Here is a 23,419-nt window from a genome sequence, read left to right as displayed (position 1 = left end):
GTATCGGTCTATAGAGTTGAGTTACACTTATTTAGAGGATGAGGAAGCCAAGTCATTGTTTCTGCTTTGTTGCTTATTTGAAGAGAATTATTATATTCCCATCGAAGATTTGGTTAGATATGGAATGGGGCTACGGTTGTTTGAAGGCATCAATGAACTAGGAGAAGCAAGAGATCGAGTATTTGTGTTGGTTGATCAACTAAAGAGCTGCAATTTGCTGTTAGAAAGTGACATAGACAATTTCATTGATAGTGTACAAGGTGAGCATGTTAAAATGCATGAAGTAGTTCGTGATGTTGCCATATCCATTGGATCCAGGGATAAGCGTGTACTTGTGATAAGTGATGGCCTCAAACTGAGAGAGGGACCAAAGAAGGACATGCATGAGCACTACAATTGCATTTCAGTGATAACGGAGAACACTAGGGAGCTTCCGGTGGGGTTTAGAAGCTCAAAACTTGAGTTGTTACGGTGCACAAGTCTTTCTTCAAGAATGCCGGATAGTTTCTTTGAGGGGATGAGAGAACTCAAAGTTTTAGATGTGCGGTGCATGATGTCTCGATGGACACCTTTATCACTTCGATTCTTGAGGAACCTTCGAACATTGTGTCTCGATTATCGCTTGGTGGGAGACATATCTGCAATTGGAGAGTTATTGAACCTAGAAATACTCAGCTTTCGTGGTTCCCTCATCCAGGGTTTACCAGAAGAAATTGGAAAATTGATTAATCTAAGGTTGTTGGATTTGAGGAAATGTATATATCTCAGTAGAATATCACTGGATGTCATATCAGGCCTGGCCAGATTACAAGAACTGTACATGAGAGACAGCTTGTTTGGTAATTGGGATGGTGAGGAAGATATAGGAGGCAAAACAAAAATGAGAAATGCTAGCCTCAGAGAGCTTGAGTCATTGTCCAATTTGAATACTTTAGAGATCAAAATAAGAGATGCAAAAGCTCTTTTGCCAAGAAATTCCAGAGCCCTCTTTGGGAACCTGACGAAATACACAATTTTAATAGGTAGCGATTGCGACTGGCCAGTGGGATGCCAACTCCAAAAGCAACTGGTACTCAATCTTGGCACTTGTGTTCCTTTAGAGTATGGGATCAACTGGCTGTTAAAGAATACCGAACTTCTTTGTTTACAAGGGGAGGGTTCAAAGGATATGGTAGATGAGTTAGTTCGAGATGGAGTTGAAGGACTGCAACACTTGAAGTCTCTCTCAATTCGTGATTGTGATACACTGGAATGTGTGGTTGATACAATGAATTGGATTATGCCTACTAATACTGCTCCTGCTGTTTTTCCTATTCTGGAAAGTTTGGATATTCATTGTCTGCCTAGCTTGAGAGAGATATGTCTTGGCCAGTTTCCAGTGGGGTCCTTCAGAAAGCTAAGAGCAGTGAAGGTATCACGTTTACCTGCTTTGACGCATTTTCTGGTGGAGGGTCCAGCTCAAACTCATGTCTGCCTCAGCTACCTGAGATTCATTGACGTGCATCTTTGTTCTAAATTGCGAAATCTGATTCCACTATCAATTGCAAGAGGTCTCGCGCAACTCCAAGCTCTTAACATATCTTGTTGTGATATGATGGAAGAAGTTATTTGGAAGGAAAGAGGAGATGATAGCATTGGCAATGCAACCACTGCGAAAAAGATTGTGTTCCCCAATTTAGAAGAAATGCAACTTGATAGACTTCCAAAGCTCGCTGGTTTCTGTAGAGAGATTGATGAGATCGAGTTCCCTCAATTGAAGAAATTGCACGTTGAAGGTCTACCACAAATCAAATGCCCCTTCCCCAATAACAGCCATATGTCATCAGATTCAGAAGGAAACCACAATGCTTTTATGCAATCTATTTTGTTAAAATCCACCTACTCTCCACCTACTTCACCCACTTAAACCTACTCCACTAAACCTAACCCACTACACCACTACCACCTCACCTACTCCACTAAACCTAACCCACTACACCACTACCACCTCCACTTCACCTACTCCTTACCTACTACACACTCACCCTCTTCTATATATAGGAATCATGAATCATTGTAATAGTAACAATCAATATCAATCAATAATACATATATTTTTACATGGTATCAGAGCAGGTTTAGAACCTAATATTTTCACTTCCCCGGCGGGCGGCAACCTCACCTTAGCCGCCCGCCGGACCTCAACCTAGTCTACTAAAATTTTCTACACATACCTTCACTCTTCTTTCATCACCTCGCCGAAGCAAACCCAAAATCCCTCTGGGACATTTCGTCGAACACCATGTCTGCAACAATGATGGGCATGACACACACACAGAGATGAGGCCGTCGATTCCCAGTCATCAAGGGCATCCCCAACATGCATCTTCATGAAGCTCTCTTCAAAGAACAGCCGACTAATCTTTCGAGAGCCGAAGCTTCTTCCTGAAGTTATCTCCATCTTCTTCGTCGTTGATTCCACGCGAACAAGCCCTCTCGATCTCGTGCTCGTCTCCAATGGCCTCTCTCTCGCTTCTCTTCCCGCTCACGCTCGAGATTGTACTGTTCGTCGACGAAACTCCCGCTTCCTCCTCGCAATCCACCGTCAACGGAGCTCGATTCACGGCTCCCAAGGACTGGTTTCAGAGACACTGCTGTCATCCTCATTCATCAGTTCATAACATTTGGATTTGCATGCACACCACTGTATTTTGTGTGGGAGAAGTTCATAGGAATGCATGAGTGCAAGAGTATGTGCCAGAGGGCTCTTTCTAGGCTTCCTGTGGTCATCCCTATTTGGTTCCTTGCTATAATCTTCCCTTTCTTTGGTCCTATCAACTCCACTGTTGGATCTCTTCTCGTCAGCTTCACTGTCTACATCATTCCTGCTTTGGCTCACATGATCACCTTTGCTTCTCCTTCTGCTAGAGAGAATGCAGTAGAGAGACCACCATCATTCCTAGGAGGTTGGGCAGGCTCATACTGTGTAAACATCTTTGTGGATTTGGACTGGTGAATAGCTGAGAACTCGTTTTGTATGGCCTCAACTGGGGTGGGCAGCTTGTTCTTGAAAGCCAGTATTTCCCTCTTTCTCTCTCTTGTTTGGAGATGGTGAAGCAGAGCACATGGTTTTGTCCCCCTCTTTTGCTTTATTTTATTTGGAGTTGTATAATGCTCAAGTCATGAGTACCAGACAAAGCTACACGTAAACAACTACACCACCGCCCCCAACATTATCTTTATTTATTTTATTTTATCTTCTCTTTTTTATTAAAAAAAATAAATAAATAAATAAATACATATCTATACAAAAAAAAAAAAAAAAAAAAGACACAACCACGTTATTTCTCACTTTCTTTTATTTTAATATATATATATATATATATTTATATTTTTTTATTATAATATATTTTTCCTATCTCTCTGTTTATTTTATTTTATTTTATTTTCTTTTCTTTTTTCCATCAATATTTACTTATTCTACAACTCGTTAGTGAGCATCTCCAAATATTTTTATCCATTTTCTTTATCCGTTGTTTTATTTTATTTTATTTTTATTCTCACACAAAACAACAACACCAAATAACACCACAAACATTCCACACACTTGTCATTTTTTCATGCCGGGGATCAATCCCGATCACCATTTTACACCCAAAAAAAAAAAAAAAAAAAAAAAAAAACCAACAAAAAAACCAACAACACAAATCGAAACAGTGAGATTTTTCTTCTCTACTCTGCTGCAGGTCTCTTCTTCTTGCCTCCGTCCTGGGCGACCCTTGCCGTTGTTACCTCCGTGTTTCCCACTCCACTGGGCATGATCACTACTCCCTGCTCCTCCACTGCAGCATATGGTGGCCCTCCGAATTGGAACATCACGGTGGCCTTCCGCTTCAGCTCCTTGTTTTCTGCCTTTAGCACACTTATCTCTGCTCGCGCATCCTTATACATGCGTTGGAGCAGAGCCAGTTGGGCGTTTAGCTGCTGCACCTCATTTGTTCTACTCTGCAGCCGGTTCGACAAATTTGTAACCGCAGTCATGGTTTCCACACATGACTTCAGAGTATACTGATTGGCCTCAATATCAGTTTGCACCGCCATTTTTTGCTCCACCGACCGCATCGGAAAGTTCAACGGAGCAAAACCAGAGGTGTTTGGTTGAGGTTCACTGGCCACCGCACCAGTTATTTCTCTTGTGGGCTCGTTCAGTTCTGGAAAGAGCGTGAGCAGACCACGGGAAGAGAAGGCCATGTTTTGGGTAGCTGGACGGGAAGAAGAGGCCATGTTGCTGAGTGTTTCAGAGACGGGTTGGTTACAGAGTATTACAGAGTTTCTCTCTCAGGCAAGGAAGAGTTTTTTCAGAAGATTTTAGCAGGTTTTCTACCTCAGCCTCCGCATTGATTTATATAGAACATGACGAAGAGGCCGACACGCGCACTGTCGATCACGTGCATCACCGCGTGTCTGGCGCGCCTTTTGATGGCTCGTCTTTTGATGAATTGGGCACGCCTTTTGATGGCACGCCTTTTGACAAATTTGGGCACACCTTTTGAGGGTGCAACTCCTATAAGGGTCCGACAAGACTCTGTAAACTGTCCCGACATTGATTCCGGTTAGTTTCTACAAGGGTCCGACAAGACTCTGTAAACTGTCCCGACATTGATTCCGGTTAGCTCTTTTATGGGTCCGACAAGACTCTGTAAACTGTCCCGACATTGATTCCGGTTAGTTTCTACAAGGGTCCGACAAGACTCTGTAAACTGTCCCGACATAGATTCCGGTTAGTTTCTACAAGGGTCCAGCAAGACTCCGTAAACTGTCACAACATTGTCTGCTACAACGGTCCGACATGACCCCATAAACTGTCTTCTATATCGGTCTGACACCGCCATCCAGTGTCCTCTACACCGTTATGACACCACCATACAGTGTCCTCTACAACGTTATGACACCACCATACAGTGTCCTCTACATGGTTATGACACCCCCATACAGTGTCCTCTACAACGTTATGACACCACCATCCAGTGTCTTCACCAATGGTCTGACACGACCATACAGTGTCTCTTATCCTCTTTTATTTTTATGTATTTTCTTGTTTTGTTACTCTCTCCAAACTCAAGTTGGTTAGTTCCTATCCCCCTTGAGTTTGCGGGAGGCTGTTAAAATCCACCTACTCTCCACCTACTTCACCCACTTAAACCTACTCCACTAAACCTAACCCACTACACCACTACCACCTCACCTACTCCACTAAACCTAACCCACTACACCACTACCACCTCCACTTCACCTACTCCTTACCTACTACACACTCACCCTCTTCTATATATAGGAATCATGAATCATTGTAATAGTAACAATCAATATCAATCAATAATACATATATTTTTACATATTTTCCCCCCAAAGGTATGTGTTTAGGTTTTTCTTTTGCTATTGTTTTGCTTTGCTTTTCTTTTTTTTTTAGTGTGAATAAAGAAAGTACTCACTCTATTCTTAGGAGAACAAGAATCTGCTATGCTGATTTAATGGAAGTGTCTTGGCTGATTCTCACATAAAAATTGACTGATCTATTCTAGCATCTCTGCATTGTTGTGATGTAATTTTTTTGGCTATAAAAAAGCCCAAAGGACCTTTTTTAAAGAAAAAAATAAAAAATAAAATCCAAATTTATTTGAGGGAAGAAATTCCAAATTTAGATGTAAATCAAGTTATTACTGTGTTGTAAATATTTTAACAAATTAGAAATATAATATTATATAAATGCCAAGAAAACTTATGCGATAGAAAAAATGTTTGAACGTGGAAAAGAGAAGATGTACTGAAAACATCTGAATTTCGAAGAAAGAGAAGCAGAAATAAAGGATTCTAAAGAATATGTGCATAACGAAGCATGTAAAGATTTTACCAAGACAAGCAAATAGGTCATCCTTGGAATCTCATGTATTCTTTCTAATGTATGTTAGTCTTCCAACCTATTCAGATACGATCATACAATGAGTGTAAATTTTTCTGTTTCTTTTTCTGCATCTGGCCCGTTGTTAGCTACCTATGAACCAACTATAAAAAGACATCCAAACCAGTTGACCGGCCAATTGCAAGTATAACATCAGCTCTATATAAATTTTTGGGAAAAAAAAATCTGCAGGCACTTAAAAAATTTGCAAACTTTGTCTACAAAGTGGAGAATATTGTACATAATGGCATAGTGCACCAGAGTGGTGTGCATCTGTTACATATAATCCCTCATCCTACAAAGTGACCTGCATTCTGGCCTGTAACATTACCATGCAATTTAAGAAGGCATTTAATGACAAGAGACATCATTTTGCAAATTCTTTTATTTTTTTGGGTTCGTATAGCACTACTAGGAAGGAAAAGTACTACCAGTATCCAAGTTACTGAGTGGTCAATGTTCTATTCACCCTTGTAAATTCTCAAAATCATATATATTGCTTATGGATAAAACAGGACTAGAATGATCTACTATGCCCTAAATGGCAAAATACAAACCCCCACTTTGTCTTCCACATTTCTAAATATCCTCTTAGCCTATCACATTTCACACACCAGCATCTCAAAAGTTTATGCCTCACCCATGTTATGCCAAAACCAGGTTAACATCTTTGCAAGCTTGATATGACGTGGGGAAGAGAAGAGAAGAAGCAATTTTACTTTATTTGGGTAGGCAGCCTATTCTTTCCCTTGAAAGATTTCAAAATCAGTCTAAGGGTGTTGCCAAATTTTCGTCAGTGGAAGCCCCTGTAAATCCTGTAATTTGTTGGTATTTTCATATCAATTCAAGTTGTTGAATTTTTGGTCCATAATTTAAGAATTAGCACTAAAGAAAGGTTTTAAGTAACTTGGTATTTTATTATGTTTTCATGTTTGAATTCTCATTTCCAATGCTTTTTAAAAATTCATAGAAGTCCTATGGAGCACTATAGTTTTATATTTCGTGATCGTAAAGAAACAAGGCATTTTGCACTATAGATCCTCATTGACTACTAAAAGCTTTAAATATCATGAAAATGAGAGTGAAATTCTAGCACGTTTAACATTTGGCGGCTTGTTAGCAGGTTGCATTCCCTAGCTTGGAGGTGCTAGAACTTGAGTTTCTTGACACTTTGGAAGGTTTGGCACAGGATCCACTGCCAGTGGGGTCTTTGTGTAAACTTAGAAAAATTAATGTAGTCAACTGTGATGAGCTGGTAAATGTGGTTCCATCAAAATTGCTGGCGAGGCTGCGAAATCTTGAAGAACTCACTGTAGAGGACTGCAGGTCAGTGGAGAAGGTATTTGACTTGGAAAGGTTGGATATTAAGGAAGGAGATTCAGATATGCTCTCTCAATTGAAATCTGTCAAATTAATATCTCTACCCAAACTGAACCATATTTCAAAGAGAGATCTTATTGGATTTATGTATATTCCGAGACTAAGTACGCTGCATGTTCATGATTGTAATAGCTTGATGCATCTATTCTCACCAGCCATGATGAAAAGCATTCCACAACTCCGAGAATTGGAGATAAGAAGATGTAAGATGATGTCAGGAATTGTTGCAGAAAGCAATGGGAAAGGTGAAAGTTCAGTCCACAAAATTGAGTTCCCTCAATTGAAACTTTTGCGTCTTTATGATCTGTCAAACCTTGTGAGTTTCTTTCCCAAAGTGATTGATACTGTGGTTGCAACAAATGGCAGCCTTCAGAACTCTCTTCAGCCTCTCTTCAATGAGAAGGTAGATGCAACAAATTTCCATATGCATGTCACTGTTTTTTTGTCACAGTTTCTAGACTTTTGCAGACTTTTCTAGACTTCCCGAAAATGTCAAATTCTCTCTAACAAACGCTAATACTTTTTAGCGGTGTGCTTGTTAATGCATTTGTTGGGTTTGCAGGTTGCATTTCCTATATTGGAGGAATTGGAACTTGGTGGATTGCAGAACACAAATGACATATGGTGCAGCCAACTTCTGCCTGGCTCATTCCATAAACTAAAATTAATGTGTGTTTCAAATTGTGGCAGTTTGCGAAGTCTATTCTCTCCTTTCATGGCCAGATATCTTGTGAACCTTCAAAAATTAATCATAGATAATTGCTTGACAATGGAGGAAGCAGTTGCAAAGGAGGAAGATGAAGTCAGAGGTACAGGAAAGATTTATAAAACTCTATTCCCTCAGTTGAACCATTTGGAACTCAGAGGTCTACCAAAGCTTGGGAGCTTTTGCCACGTTACTCATGACTGGGAATTACCATTAGTGGAGTATGTGCATACCCATAATTGCCCTGAATTGAAGACCTACTCACCTGGATTCCTACGCTCCTCAAACATACAACTTGGATCTGGAGAAGAATCGGCTCAGATGGATCACTTCAAAAACACCTTGCAATACTTTTCTGGAAAGGTTTGTTACCCATACTAACATTTCTCCTCTCTCTCTCTCTCTCTCTCTCTCTCTCTCTCTCTCTCTCTCTCTCTCTCTTTGTTTTTTTGTTTTTTGGCAAAGAAACCTTTAGTAGTTTTCTTCTGTTAAGTACTTTTGTAGAATATTTTAACTATAAAAGAATATTAAGCCGTGTTTTGGTCAGTATATAAAGGAACAAGCAACAAGCTTCAGACAGTGGACAAAAAAATTATTTTGATGAAAATACAAAATTTAAAAGTTGATCAAATAATGGCATGGTAGCTAGAAATAGTGTACTGTACAAGTAAATTTACAATTAAAAGTTGCATCAGAAAAACAAAATGTAATTCTTTGAACACATCCTGCCCATCTTCAAAATCATTTATAAGTTACAACTGATTCAATTATCTGGCAACCAAACACGGTTTACTTTCATCAAAGCCTTATGAGCCTAGTTTTGTCACTTGATTAGATGCACATCTTTCAAGCCTTAGAAACCTCTTTTCTATGATTAAATTTACATTTGATTCTTTCCTCCACTAGGAGAAAAACATATATATATATATAATTTATCCAAAAAAAAAGGAATTATATATATATGAAAAAAATACTATACCAACATTTTTGCTAATGGAATGAAATGAAGATTTTCCCCCACGCATACACACATGCACAGACACACACACACACCACTCTAGTAGTACGAGGACTAGATATGAGTGAGTCCAATAATCTTTAAAAACTTCTACAAATTTGATACAATACTCATCAAATTTCTTTCCTGAATAGTATATTTGAATGCTTACAAGAGAAACAAAACCAGCACCAGAATACCAGCAGAGATTCTAGATCAAGGCTGAACTTTGGGTGCCGTTCCAAAGTTTTCATGTTAAAGCAGCTAATGTCCATATTTCCTTGAGCTAAACCTTGGGGAAGCAAATCACGAGCATTCATCAAACCCACTGGAAAAAAAAAAAAAAAAAAAAAAAAATCTGCCCAAGCATTGCTGGAACAATTTTCTTTTCATAATTCTGTTTTGCATTTTCTTCATCTATTCATCTGTTATCAGAATCTTATGATTCACGATTCGATTATCAATTTTTGCAAAATCGATACGAATCTATGAGTGAATCGATTTTGTAAGTGAATCTCTAGTGAATCGCACGATTCACAATCAATTCACGATTCGATTCACTTTTACGATTCATGCAATCTTTGAAATTATTATGTCCAACATATTTTTAATTCTTTTTTTCTCCATCTTTTTAATGAAAATGACATAATACAACTTCTAATAACGTTTAATACCAAAATAACTAACATATATACATGATTTGTTGTTATTTTTGTGATCATGGAGTTTTTAATATGATCCAATCAGACCCAACATATTTTTAACCTTTCTTATTTTTTTTCCCTTTAAAAAATCATAAGATATCTTCTAAACATGTTTAAGATTAAATTTACACTATGAATTATCTATTATTATTTTATTAAATTGAATATAAATTGAATATTATATGTATGAGGTCAGTTATACGTTTTAAAATGCTTTAGCCTTTAAAATAAAATATTCAAAATAATTCTTTCTTATTATTTACTCTCTGTTACTTAGAAAAGTATGTGTGCTTATTGTTCAAATATCAATATTGTTGTTAATTATTGTTACTTTGGAAATTGATAGTTTGTTTATTTGATTATTATCTTTATTAAGAATGGTTGATAAGAAATATCTAAAAAAAAAGAAGGTAAGATGGTGATCTTACATATGAATCTTTATTAACTTCTTATCTATTAAACTATGTGATTATTAATCAAAATAACATTTGCATTGATTTTAGTCTAAATATTTCATATTCATAAAACATATTTAACATCCAAATGTGTAGATATATGGTTTTAAGTAATTTAGAAAAAGTGGCTGAATCTTTATGATTCACAATTCGATTTGGTACGAGGCCATTTTGATTCACGATACGAACTCTGATTTGACAACTATGTTCTTAATTTTATTTTTCCAAAATTTTTGTTACAAAAATGTAGTAAACGTATGCAAACATGGGCCATGAGTCCCAAATGTGACTTTGGTAGGCAATCTATTATTTTTGTTTTTGGTATTCTTCCTCTGATTCATTATGTCTTTGCATATTTTTTTTCATCAATGAAGAGTGCTTTCTATGAAAATTTATCTACCGTTATTCCTGAAACAGCAACAACAAGAAGAGAAAGAAGATGGTGAGGATGAGGAGGGGATGAAAAGGGAAAAGAAGAAGGAGAAGAAGAAGAAGAACAAGTAAGCTGCATTCTAGTTTCCTACACATTTTCTACATTTAATTTGTTTTCAAGCATTTTTATTATTTTCAAAATTTTTTGGGACTATTTCTTTCATTAAGAAGTATATGAAGAAGAAGTTAAAAATAGAAATGATGACCATGACTGAGGCAGGTTTTGAAAATCTAGTTTTCACCATGTTTGTTCTATACTCCTCAAACTCTTATGATCTTCACTAGTCATGTCAACCAAACGAACGCGATCACTCTCCAAGCTACTGTTCCTAGTTAGGCTAGAATATCAACATTGTCAGACTCCTTTTGGGAATGCCTCAATGCGCTTCCACATTTATTTCAAGTCTGAACAAGACCATCAAATAGCTCTCCAGCGAAACAACTACTATGCCTATCGTGTTGTAGAAGCGAATGATAAATTAGCCTTTGTGATAGTATCAGTTGGACATACGAGAACATGTCTTGTAACAGTAAAGTTTTTGCTCTCATTCCAACACAGCAAATAAGATTCCCTGATGTATTAGAGAAGGTAGGATAGGAATATTATCAAATTGAATGACACATGTAACTTGGTTTGCAGATATCGGGGCATGATGGGGGAACCGGAGCCAGCCCTATAAGTTCCATTAAGCATGCCGGTGGTCGTTGGGAACTTGGGCTTACAACGCATCAGGTTTGCGTACAACTTTAAATAAATGGTTCAGATTTCTTCCTTCAATTTCTTGTGTATTACTTCAGGTTCTAAATGTTTAGAGATAACTTCTTTACAGACACTAATTGAAAATGGACTGAGAGAGAGGGCCATTCTTAGAGTTGACGGAGGCTTCAAAAGTGGGTTTGGTTCTGTAGCAATGATTGCTACTGGATGTATTATGGCTTGCATCTGTCACACAAATAATTGTCCGGTTGGTGTTGCCAATGAGGTATTAAACACAACAATATATTGTGTTCAAATTCCCATGCTCTTTCTAAGGTACCTGCTTGTGTCTGCTTATTTTCCTTGTCTAATGACTAATTACATATTTCAGAGGGAAGAACCACGACCTTGTTTTCCTGGCTTGCCTGGTGATCTTGTCCACTTCTTTCCATATGTTGCTGAAGTGGTAACTATATGCTGTCTTTTTTGATGTTTGATGGATTTAGCGCTTCCATGCCTAGAGTCTCCAGTTTGACCTTTTCATCTATTCTGTTATATAAAACAACACTAGAGATTGTCTGACCAGCAGTTTGGTATGGGAGAAATTATGGTCTGACAGGAGGCTAAAAGCCAATACTGGCACTTGGAAAAATCTTTTAAAATGTGTGACAAAAATAGTGGCAGAGGTAATGGGGGTATAGCTGCACTTGAAAAATAGTTCATGAATGCCTATCTGCATAACAGGTGGCACCTCCCTAGTTTTATTTTATGTCAATTGAGTGTTTACTTGATTTATAACAGTTAAAAATAAAAGAAGAAATCTAAGAAGGAAGGAAGAAGATGATAGAACAGAGAAGATGAGAGAAGAACAACGTTAGGAGGCACAAAACCTAATCAAAAATTAGTTTGTCCTCTCTAACTAGGAATATTTATATCAATAAGTGATAAGTAAACAATTACACAACTACCCTTCATCTAATCTTAACACTCCCCCTCAAGATGGTGCATAGATAGCTCTCATGCCCAACTTGCACACAATGGGATGAAAAACCTTACTACCTAACCCTTTAATAAATATATCAGCCAATTGTTCTGCTGGTTGCACAAAAGGCATACAAATCACTCCACTTCTGATTTTCTCCTTGATAAAATGCCTGTTAATCTCAATGTGCTTTGTTTTATCATGCTGAATTGGATTATGAGCAATGTTAATAGTAGCCTTATTGTCACAATACAATCTCATTGGCCCGCTACTTAACAATCCCAAGTTTGCCAATAAAACTTGAAACCACATAAGTTCACAAATGCCATTAGCCATGCCCCGATATTATACTTCTGCACTCGATCTGGCTACAACTGCTTGATTCTTACTGCGCCAAGTCACTAGATTTCCGCCTACAACGGTACAATAACTTGAAGTAGATCTCCTGTCATCAACTGCACTAACTCAATCTACATCAGTGAAGGCCTCTAACCTCAAGTGACCATGATTAGAGAACAAGATTCCTTTTCCTGGCGTTGATTTCAGATACCTCAAGATCTGATTAATTGCATCCAAATTACCTGTTCGTGGATCATGCATAAATTGGCTTACTACACCCACAACATATGCAATATCAGGCCTAGTATGGGAAAGATATATTAATCTCCCCACAAGTCTCTGATATCTTTCCTTGTCAACGCAATCTCCATCACTACTGCTAAGTCTGTGATTGGCCTCAATAGGGGAATCTGCCGGTCTACATCCTAACATCCCTAGTTTCACAAGTAGATCTAAGATGTACTTTCTTTGAGAGATAAATATACCCTTGTCAGATCTAGCAATCACAATCCCAAGAAAGTACTGTAAAGGCCCAAGGTCTTTAATTTCAAATTCCTTGGAAAATTGAGCTTTGATTTGAGATATCGCCTCTACATCATTCCCAGTCACAACTATGTCATCCACATAGACAATAAGTATAGCAATCTTATCAGCCCGCTGTTTGATGAACATGGTATGATCTACATGACTCTGCTTGTAACCAAATCTAATCATCGCCTTTAGAAATCTGTCAAACTAGGCTCTAGGAGACTACTTCAAACTATATAATGCTTTCTTTAACTGACAAACCTTCCCAGCAGTAGCTGGAGAGCAAAAACAGGGAGGAACATCCATATACACTTCTTCTTCTAAATCACTTTGGAGAAAAGCATTCTTTACATCCAATTGTTGTAATGGCCACCCTAGATTTGCCGCACAGGAAAGCAAGACACGAGTAGAATTCATCTTAGCCACCGGAGCAAAGGTCTCTTGATAGTCAATGACATAAGTCTGAGTGAACCCTTTAGCAACTAGTCTCACCTTATATCTCTCAATGGTTCCATCTGCTCGTTGCTTAATGGTGACCACCGATTTGCAGCCCACATTCTTTTTCCCCGATGGTAGAGACACTAACTCCCAAGTGCCATTCTTACTCAAAGCTCTCATCTCTTCTGCAATAGCTTCTTTCCACTTAGGATCATTAAGTGCTTCCTTCTAACCCTGTGGAATAGATACAGAAGACAAAGGCGAAAAAAATGCACAATATGATGGAGATAAGGAGTCATAGGACACAAAATCAGATATAGGATGTTGAGTACAAGTTCTAACTCTTTTCCTAATAGCAATAGGAAGATTAAGATCATCAACGAAAATGGGAGTAGTGACCAAGGACTCATTACCTGAAGGATCCACAAACGGAATAGTAACTGGATCCGGAGTTGGCATTGGGCATGGAAGCACATGAGATGGTTGTTCTTTTTGTCGTCGAGTGTAAGTCTTGAGATCTAGTCTATCCATCTTACTAGACTCCCCCTGAATATGTTCAGTTTACGCCTCCCCACTAGACTCCCCCTGAATATGTTCAGTTTGCACCTCCCCCTCATTACAAATGATAGAGAAAAAAGGATCAGACGGATCAAAAGAAACAATCTCTTCTGTAGAAGCCTCCCCCTGAAGAGATTGACCTTGACCTGAAAAAAAGGACTCAGACTCACAGAAGGTAATATCCATAGTAACATAGAATTTATGAGAGTGAGTATCATAACACTTATAGCCTTTTTAGGTGGAGGAATAACCAAGGAAAACACAACGCACAGCCTTGGGATCTAATTTGCTCCGAGTGAGGCGGGAGGAATGAACAAAACAGACACAGCCAAAAACTTTAGGAGGAAGAGAGATGGAAGACACAGAAGTGTGAGGGAGAAGATTAAGAGGGCGCTGAAACTGAAGAACACTAGAAGACGTGCGGTTAATAAGATAAGCAGCGCTAAGAACCGCATCACCCTAGAATGGTTTGGGAACTTGCATCGTGAACATAAGAGCATGAGCAACCTCAAAAAGATGACGGTTTTTCTGTTCAGTAACACCATTCTATTTAGGAGTACCGACACAACTGGTTTGATAAAGGATACCATGTTCTTCGAGATACGCACGAAAGTCACCATCAATAATTCAGTGCCATTGTTACTTCGAAGGACTTTAATGGGAGTGGCAAACTGAGTATGGACCATCTTATGGAATGTTTTAAAACAAGAGAAAACTTCATTCTTGGTACGAGGCATGTAAATCCAAGTGACACGAGAATAACAATCAATAAAAGTGACAAACCAACGATAGCCAAACACAGACATAACACGAGAGGGATCCCATACATTAGAATAAATAACCATAAAGGGAAATAAACTTCTTTTATTAATTGGAGGATAGCAAGAACGTTTATGCTTGGCAAACTCACAAGTGTCACAATGAAAATTTTTCCTATCACAATGCTTCGCTGAACTAGGGAGAAGTTTGTCTAAAACAAAAATGGGGGATGCCCTAAATGCCGATGCCACTGATGTAAAAGTGAGAGGCTAGGAGTGCCGATAGTCTGAAGAGCGTGTTTAGCGGAGGAAGGTTCGGCATCCAAAACATACAGGCCCTCATGTGCTTTACCACTGCCAATCGTTCTCCCCGTATCCAGTTCATGAAAGACACAATGAGAAGGATAAAAGGTTATGTAACAATTTAAAGAAGTGGTAAGACGACTAACAAAGAGCAAGTTAGTAGAGAAATTTGGGATATGTAAAACTGATGAAAGAGAAATAGAAAGAGAACAATGAATAGAGCCTTTCCTAGAGACAGAGGATAAAGGCCCATCTGCAACTCTTACTTTATTCTTGCAGGAATAAGGGGAGTAAAAGTGAAAAAGATTAGACAAACCTGTCATATGATCGGTAGCACCAAAGTCAATAATCCAAGGAAATTATGAGATAACACTCAGGGCACGCGAAGGATTACCTGTGAAAGCAAAGTTGGAGGAAGGGGGATCAGAAGTGGTGGTAGGAGAAGAATCAAGCTGAGCCATTAGATGCCGGAGAGTATGTAACTCGTCTGGGGAAAGTGTTGCAGGATCACTCGAATTATTAGGAGATGACTCCGAGAGATGTGCATGAGAGCGAACAGTACCGTCACGATGGCCTCGACAACCACCTCGTCCTCGAGTAGGACGACCATGCAACTTCCCACAATGGTCTCGATCATGACGTTTTTTCCCACAATAATCACAAATGATCTGATCATTAGAGGAGCCTCTGCCTCCAGACTTGGACGGACTAACTTTTTTAGCTGTAGGAGTTGAAAAGACGGCTATAGTAGAGCGATCCTGAAGGGGCTGATGAACCATGGCACTCTGCCTACTTTCTTCCTGCAGAACATAAGCATAGGCCTCACACACGGTAGGAAACGGATCACGACCAAGGACTTGAACACGAATTGGATCATACTCCATGTTGAGACCATCAAGAAAGTCATACACATGCTCTTTGGACATCATCTGCTGAAACATAGTTGCATCTTGGGAACTCATAGCCTGGAAATTTTGATAATAGTCAAGTTCCTGCCATAAACTACTCAACTCTGAATAATACTTAGTGAGAGATTTGTCTTTCTAATCAAAATCCCAAATCTTTTTCCGTAGTTCATAGGCCTGAGCATTATTACTTTGTCGGTAATGCATTTGATTTGCAATAGTCCAAATCTCATGAGCAGTGTCCATCAAAACAAAAGACCGACTCATATTAGAATGAATAGAATTGAGTAACCAGGTCATAACCAAAGCATTCTCCTTATTTCATTTGTCACGTGTTGGTCTATCCTCCGTGGGAGCCTGAGTAATGCCTTTGATGTATCCCAACTAGCCACGAGCAGTAATAGTCAACTGAAAGGAATGGGACCATACCAAGTAATTGGTGCCATCCAACTTAACAAAAGTAAGTTGAAGAGAAGAGTTATCACCACGCATCATACTAGGACCTAAACTCTTAGTCTCATTGTTGGCATGGATGACACCTTCGGCAACCATTAGTTAAGACCACACAACCAGATGAAAATTGAGATGAACAGAGAACAAAACTCTGTCTGGAAGTAAAAATCTCACCAAAGACAACCAAGAAGCACCAGAAACAAGCCTAAACAGCAGCAGAAACAACCCAAACAGCACCCGAATGAACCAGAAGGACCAACAACCAAAAAATATCCCAGAAGTGAAAACTGAAGCCAAGGAAGGTTCTAAACAGCCTAGTCGGCTCCTTGAAAACAAACTATGATCCATTATTCTCAAAAATAAAGAAAAAATCAAAAAATAGGCAAAGATCTCAAAAAAATTAAAAAAAAATTCTGGGCAATCCCCAACCCTAGTCGAGCATGCTGGGATTTTAATTTTTATTTATTTATTTATTTATTTATTTATTTTACATTATTGAATAGTGAAAGGATAGACCAGGAAAATGAAAGAACACATAAATTGTGTACCGCTCTGATACCAAGTTAAAAATAAATGAAGAAATCTAAGAAAGAAGGAAGAAGATGATAGAACAGAGAAGATGAGAGAAGAACAACGTCAGGAGGCACAAAACCTAATCAAAAATTAGTTTGTCCTCTCTAACTAGGTATATTTATATCAATAAGTGATAAGTAGACAATTACACAACAACCCTTCATCTAATCTTAACAATAACCAATTTCTTGAGTTTTATTTGGACTTGTGCCCTATTATGCTTGATGGGTTGATTTGGTTAGAGCGCAACCGTCGTATCTTTCAGGGGGTTGCTTGTTTGTTATCATGTTTGGAGAATAGGTTATTTGCAGTTTTGTATAGTTGGGTGTCTAGGAGGGTGGATCCTGATTTGTTTACTATTTTGGATTTTGTAGATGATTTGATTGGTTAGGTCTCCCCTTTTTTGGTGTTCTCTTAATTGAAAAGTCCAACCCACGCTTCTCCTTAAAACCCAGGTATTAAAGAGAGGGAAACTGGAGCCTTATAATCAGCATAGATAGGGCAGCTCCAGACGATGTGAGACACATTCCAACACACCTTTTTGGACCACAACATACAGTAGCTGGATAAACGGCACACCAATCACAGGCCTAACCATGGGGCAACTCTAGATGATGTGAGACACATTCCAACATATCCTTTTGGACCACAACATATAATAGCCGGATAAACGGCACACCAATTACAGGCCTAACAAAGCTCTAAGACCAAATTGAAAAGCCCAACTCACACTTCTCCTTAAAACTCAAGTATTAAAGAGAGGAAAATTGGAGCCTTATAATCAACACAGATGGGGCAACTCCAGGCGATGTGAGACACATTTCAACACTCTTGTATTTTTTGGCATCTTCTTGAAGCTCGTTTAATAAATTTTGTTTATCAAAAAATAAATGGTCCATGGGATTGGAATTTGTCAATAATGTCATGTAATTGGGTGAACTTTTTACATCTGTCTTATATTTTGACACTAGATTCCTGATTACATATTGACCTGTCTTTTGAATACACAACATGGCAATGAATAAAAACTCATTGCTGGTGATAGACCATATTGCAGTAATCATCCAATAAAAAAACTCTTAGCATCGCAGCAAATGTTTGGTAACGTTTATGTTTTCAGTTTATATTTGGTGATAGACCGTATGTTTGGTAACGTTTACGTTTTCAGTTTATATTTACAAAAATTTTATAAACTCGTTTTTGTTTATTTTTTGTTTATTTTTAGAAAAACATAAACTACAAACGCGTTTGGTAATTGACAAAATGTTTAAAAAATTTTAAAAATATAAAAAAGAGTGAGAAATGGCAAGTGGTGGCAAGTGACGGCAGAAGACGGTGTGGAAAGTGGTGATGGTGGGTGGTGGGTGGCGGGTGGGTGGTGGTGGTGGGTGGGTGGGTGACGGTGGGTGGTGGTGGGTGGTAGCGAGTGGATGGTGGCGGGTGGTGGTGGCAGGTGGGTGGCGGGTGGTGGTGGGTGGTGGCGGCGAGTGGTGGTGGCGAGTTGGTGGCGGGTGGTGGTGACGGGTGGGTGGGTGACGGTGGCGGGTGGTGGGTGGTAGCGAGCGGGTGGTGGTGGCAAGTGGGTAGTGGTGGCGGGTAGGTGGCAAGTGGTGATGGTGGGTGGTGGCGAGTAGGTGGCGGGTGGTGGTGGTAGTGGTGGGTGGTGGGTGGTGGTGGCAGGTGGGTGGCGGGTGGGTGGTGGTGGTGGCTGGTGGGTGGTGGTGGCAGGTGGGTGGTGGTGGCTGGTGGTGGCGGGTGGGTGGCAGGTGGCTGGTGGTGGCGGGTGGGTGGCAGGTGGTGGATGGTGGTGGCAAGTGGGTGGTGAGTGGTGGTGGCAAGTAGATGGCGGGTGGTGACGGCGGGCGGTGGATGGTAGTAGCGGGTGGCGGGTGGATGGCGGCGGTGGTGGCGGCGGTGAGGGGTGGGTGGTGGAGGCGAGTGGGTGGCAGGTGGGTGGTGGCTGGTGGGTGGTGGCGGCGGGTGGTGGGTGGTAGTGGCAGGCGGGTGGCGGTGGCAGGCAGGTGGCGAGTGGTGGTGGGGGGTGGGTGGTGGTGGCGGAAGACGGTGGTGGAAAACGGTGGCAGATGGTGGCTAGTGTTGGGTGGTAAAAAAAAAAAAAACTGAAAACTGAAAACTGAAAACGAAAACACATTTTTTGTGTTTTCATTTTTGGCCAAATTTATAAACTTAGACCACTGATTTATAAATCAAAAATTTTATCAAACAAGTTTTTATTTGAATTTTTAAAATTTTTCTAAATATAAACAGAAAACTGAAAACGTAAGTGTTACCAAACGACACGGATTGACCTGTCTTTTGAATACACAACATGGCAATGAATAAAAACTCATTGCTGGTGATAGAACATATTGCAGTAATCATCCAATAAAAAAACTCTTAGCATCGCAGCAAATCAAAATTTGTTCATCTCCACCTAAGGTTCATGAAATTCTTTCTAAAATAGGGTTTGGGCTAAGATTGGAAAAAAAAGTGGAAGGAGAGAGAGAAAGAGAGAGAGAGAGTTTGATGGTGATTTAAATTGGATGTTTCAATATTATGTGTACTTTAAAAAAACAAAAGAATAACAAAAATAAAGATTCCTCACCTGCTAAAGCTAGACGGTACAATGGAAACAATAGGGATCAAATCCACTATTTGCAATAAGGATCACCGCATAAACAATGGGGACTGGAGAAAGAAATCTAACCAGTTAAGGTTGGAGGGTACTGGAAAACGAGAATTAATACAATATAGATGGGGTTTGAAGTTACTTTCAAGTTTTCCATATTGCATTATGCAGTTGGTGGACTTTAGGAAAAAAAAGTTGCTTTCCTGGAAAGGGCGAATATAAGTTTGTAAGGTGCTGTGAGGATGAGAACAAAAGTGGTCGACTTTGGGGGACGTGTTGTTTTTTTATTTTTTTATTACATATCTTAAAAAATGCAAGCATGGAAGTTTTTGAATTTTGAAATGTGGACCACAAACAATTTGATCGTCATTCTTAATTAAGTGAATCCAATTTTTTCATAATTGGTAATAAAATTCAAATTTTGATTATGATTATGTGTCAAATCCTAAGATCAATTAATTCACCCAAAAAAAAAGCATCATAAGCCAATTCTGTTCTCGGCTCAATTTTCCACTCTAATTTTGTGAATCTATCTAGGCCTGTTGGTGTGCCACCTGCTATTCTATCTACAAATTTTGATATCTTAAGTTTTGCTATGCCCACTATCTATTCAACAATGGTCATCGATACTTTATGTTTTCGGGTCAGGTATGGGGCATCTTGGCACAACTGGGCTATGAGAAGTTGGGTGACATAATTGGCCGAACAGATCTACTAGGACCACTAGATGTAACGTTGATGAAAACACAGCATCTTGATCTCAGTTATATTCTCGGTGTATGTATCCAAAAAGTTGTGCGTTTTCCCTATCATCTCAACATTCACTTGTTCTTGCCTTATTGTGTATGTAAAATATACCTTTTTACATTTCGTTTTTTGACAGTGTTGGATTACCAAAGTAGAGCAGTACTCAAATCAGGCTTCAGGATGTTCATAGTAATGGCCCTGTTTTGGATGATATTTTACTCTCTGATCCAGAGGTAAACAATTATTTGATTACAGTTTGTAATTAAGCAATGAACATAATAGGATTTCTGCACTTTCAATCAAATTATTTTATTTTATTTTATTTTATTTTTTTTTGAATTACAGGGCAATTGCTAAAAAACTAATACTACCAACTAATAAGCATAAGTGTGTAACCAGAACTTCTAACTGAAAGGCTTGATATGAAGTTCTATCACCATGATAACATGGTTGTTGAATTTTGTTAATGACTAAGATTAATTTTTATGGGTTGAAAGTTGAAAGTGTAAGTAATTGTTGGTGGCAATGGTTCTTGAAAGTTGTTTTTGAAAGTTTTGCTTCCAAAGTAGTTTATTGTTTTGTTAGTTTCTTTTAGCATCATTATTCTATTTTCCTTATTGTGGTCACTGGTCACAATCTAAGGAAATTTTCATTTTTCATGCAGATATCAGATGCAATTGAGAATAAGAAAGTTGTCAATAAAACCATAAAGATATACAAAGTGGACCGTGCAGTTTGTGGGCATATAGTAGGTGTAGTTGCAAAGAAATATGGTGACAATGGTTTTACTGGGCAGCTGAATATAACGTAGGTTTTTGCTTTGTGGTATTCTGTGTGTGGGATTGGCATTGTCTGCTCAGTTTAGTGCAATCCCATTAATAATCAGAAATTGTCTTCATGTATTAGATTCTTGGGGAGTGCTGGACAGTCATTTGCTTGTTTTCTGACACCTGGAATGAACATTCGGCTGGTGGGAGAAGCTAACGACTATGTGGGAAAGGTAATCTTATTTCACTCAAAAGTGGAGTGTTGTTGGGTTGACACTGTATTGTAGTATGAAAATGATTGATCAATCAAGTTCAATTCAACTAGTTCATATTGATACAACTATACATTTATGCTAATGAAATGTAAAGTTGGTTATTTTTGGTCAAGCTACCTTGCCATTTTAGTGGAGTTTGATTTTTTTAGGTTTGAACAGTCATTGCCTTTTCCACGTTCTATAGCATTTTGTAAAATCTGACACTAGCAGTTAATTTCCAGGGTATGGCTGGAGGGGAATTGGTTGTAACTCCCGTTGAGAATACCGGGTTCGGCCCCGAGGAAGCCACTATAGTGGGAAAAGAAAAACCACAACCCACATTATGGGGGTCAACCTTTGCCTCTTAATTACCTAACAAAGGTGAGTCAGCATGTCTCACTTGTAAAATTTTCCACTACGTGATTGGTTTGGGGCACTACATAGGCAATGCCATGTGGTGCTCTGGGACTAATTACCCATGAAACAAATGCTAACATACAAAATCCCCATTTTTGTACAACTAGTTTGAGCACTTGCTTTGTCATTAGTGCTTTATTTTCCACAAAGTAATGTTAGTTTTTAGTCTGTTGATTCTCAAGTCATGGCTTGTATAATTGTGGACCAGGTAAATAAGGAAATTGTAAAGATCCAGAGAGTGGTTGCACCTGTGGGGCAGATGCAGCTAAAGAACCTGATTGAAGCCCATGTTGTAAGTGCACCATGAACTGCATGATCATGACCACACATACACAACACAAAATGCAGTTACATGGTAACACATTCAAATTCTCGATAAAATGCCTTTTGCATTCTTTGGACTATCCTGATTATTGTCTTCTGTAAGTTACTAGTTATTTGAAATGTCAAAAATTCAAGTTCAGTTGCCAAATTATTTATGAAATTCTTGTTACCTGTCAAAGCTTTTTATTTTTTGGAAAATATTTGCCATGATCTTGTAATCGTGTTCTTTTACCAATTTCCAATCTTATGCCTATTGCCTGCAATGACTAAAGTTCTAGATTGCCTTTGGGTCGATTTTTATTTTTTTTATTTTTTTTTGGCTCCTGCACATTTTAAGATTTTATATGTCAATGTAGAAACAAGCATTTGATATGTGTATTTGGTTCTTAGTTCGATGAACGGCTTGTTTTGCTTTTGATGAAGGAAAAAACTGGGAATGGCATAGGCTCTTCTATTTTGAAGGAGTGGGACAAATATCTACCGCTATTTTGGCAGTTGGTTCCACCTAGTAAAGAAGACACCCCCGAGGCTTGTGCAGAGTATGAGAAAACTGCTTCTGCGACGGTGACTTTGCAGTCTGCTTAGAAGATCAGCACCACACAATACACAAAGTGCAGTTGTATATAAAGTTTCAACCACACCGATCATGGCCAAAGCAGGGATAGATTCTATGATGGAAATTCTTACTAATTGATTGGAGCGGTTTGCAGGTGACTGAAATTTCGTAATCATCTTATTACTTGGTGACTGAGACCTTGATTGCTTCATTGAAAAGCAATCGAGTTTCCTGTACAGCGATGGTGTGCACACTGTAAATTTTAGGTAGCTGTGATACGTTAATTTTTAGTTTTGTTGGGTAATATGCTTTCATGGCTTGTTTGTCTGGTATTTTCTCTAGTTTTTCTAGTTTTATTCAAGGATAAAGCATATCTGAATCTGAAATTCTCGATCTTGCTCCCTAATTTTCTTTCCCTCTCTGGTTGTGCAAGTCTTGCACTTGTGACTGAACAATGGCGTAATTTATGTATCTCATAATTGTAATATACATGTAACTAGCTACTGTGGACTCATGTACTGAACATTGTGAACTCAGATTTAATAATTTAAATAGTTTATTTTTATGTATTTATATGTA

General features: G+C 38.7%; 2 protein-coding genes across 2 annotated transcripts; both read left to right on the top strand.

Annotated features, from left to right (window-relative positions):
* Positions 1 to 124: 124 nt before the first annotated feature.
* LOC114310620 (uncharacterized) lies at positions 125 to 23,419 on the top strand. Its single transcript, XM_082889840.1, has 15 exons — positions 125 to 1,775; positions 5,315 to 5,391; positions 7,062 to 7,721; positions 7,881 to 8,387; positions 10,598 to 10,680; positions 11,253 to 11,345; positions 11,443 to 11,595; positions 11,701 to 11,775; positions 20,424 to 20,552; positions 20,659 to 20,755; positions 21,187 to 21,329; positions 21,429 to 21,522; positions 21,786 to 21,924; positions 22,169 to 22,252; positions 22,708 to 23,419. Exons 1-6 carry the CDS (start codon positions 125 to 127, stop codon positions 11,290 to 11,292), a joined length of 3,018 nt encoding a protein of 1,005 aa, XP_082745966.1. The 3' UTR covers positions 11,293 to 11,345; positions 11,443 to 11,595; positions 11,701 to 11,775; positions 20,424 to 20,552; positions 20,659 to 20,755; positions 21,187 to 21,329; positions 21,429 to 21,522; positions 21,786 to 21,924; positions 22,169 to 22,252; positions 22,708 to 23,419.
* Positions 19,773 to 22,869, top strand: LOC145800195 (ferredoxin-dependent glutamate synthase, chloroplastic-like). Its single transcript, XM_082889838.1, has 8 exons — positions 19,773 to 19,861; positions 19,947 to 20,001; positions 20,424 to 20,552; positions 20,678 to 20,755; positions 21,187 to 21,329; positions 21,429 to 21,522; positions 22,169 to 22,252; positions 22,675 to 22,869. The coding sequence occupies exons 1-8, from the start codon at positions 19,773 to 19,775 to the stop codon at positions 22,867 to 22,869; spliced, it is 867 nt and encodes a 288-aa protein (XP_082745964.1).

This window comes from Camellia sinensis, chromosome 10, assembly GCF_055761805.1.
Source record: "Camellia sinensis isolate YWXY chromosome 10, ASM5576180v1, whole genome shotgun sequence".
NCBI lineage: Eukaryota > Viridiplantae > Streptophyta > Magnoliopsida > Ericales > Theaceae > Camellia > Camellia sinensis.
The sequence above is the reverse complement of the archived record's forward strand: the minus strand, read 5'-3'. Positions and strand labels throughout refer to the sequence as shown.

Bases quoted from the DNA above. Each gene is read 5' to 3' on its own strand.
- LOC114310620 (XM_082889840.1), top strand. From the start codon at position 125: ATGGGGCTACGGTTGTTTGAAGGCATCAATGAACTAGGAGAAGCAAGA. The intron at 7,722-7,880 runs GTAGATGCAACA...TTGGGTTTGCAG, and splicing joins AGCCTCTCTTCAATGAGAAG to GTTGCATTTCCTATATTGGA. The intron at 8,388-10,597 runs GTTTGTTACCCA...TTCCTGAAACAG, and splicing joins TGCAATACTTTTCTGGAAAG to CAACAACAAGAAGAGAAAGA.
- LOC145800195 (XM_082889838.1), top strand. From the start codon at position 19,773: ATGGAAACAATAGGGATCAAATCCACTATTTGCAATAAGGATCACCGC. The intron at 20,002-20,423 runs GTAAGGTGCTGT...TTTTCGGGTCAG, and splicing joins GAAAGGGCGAATATAAGTTT to GTATGGGGCATCTTGGCACA. The intron at 20,756-21,186 runs GTAAACAATTAT...TTTTTCATGCAG, and splicing joins TTTTACTCTCTGATCCAGAG to ATATCAGATGCAATTGAGAA.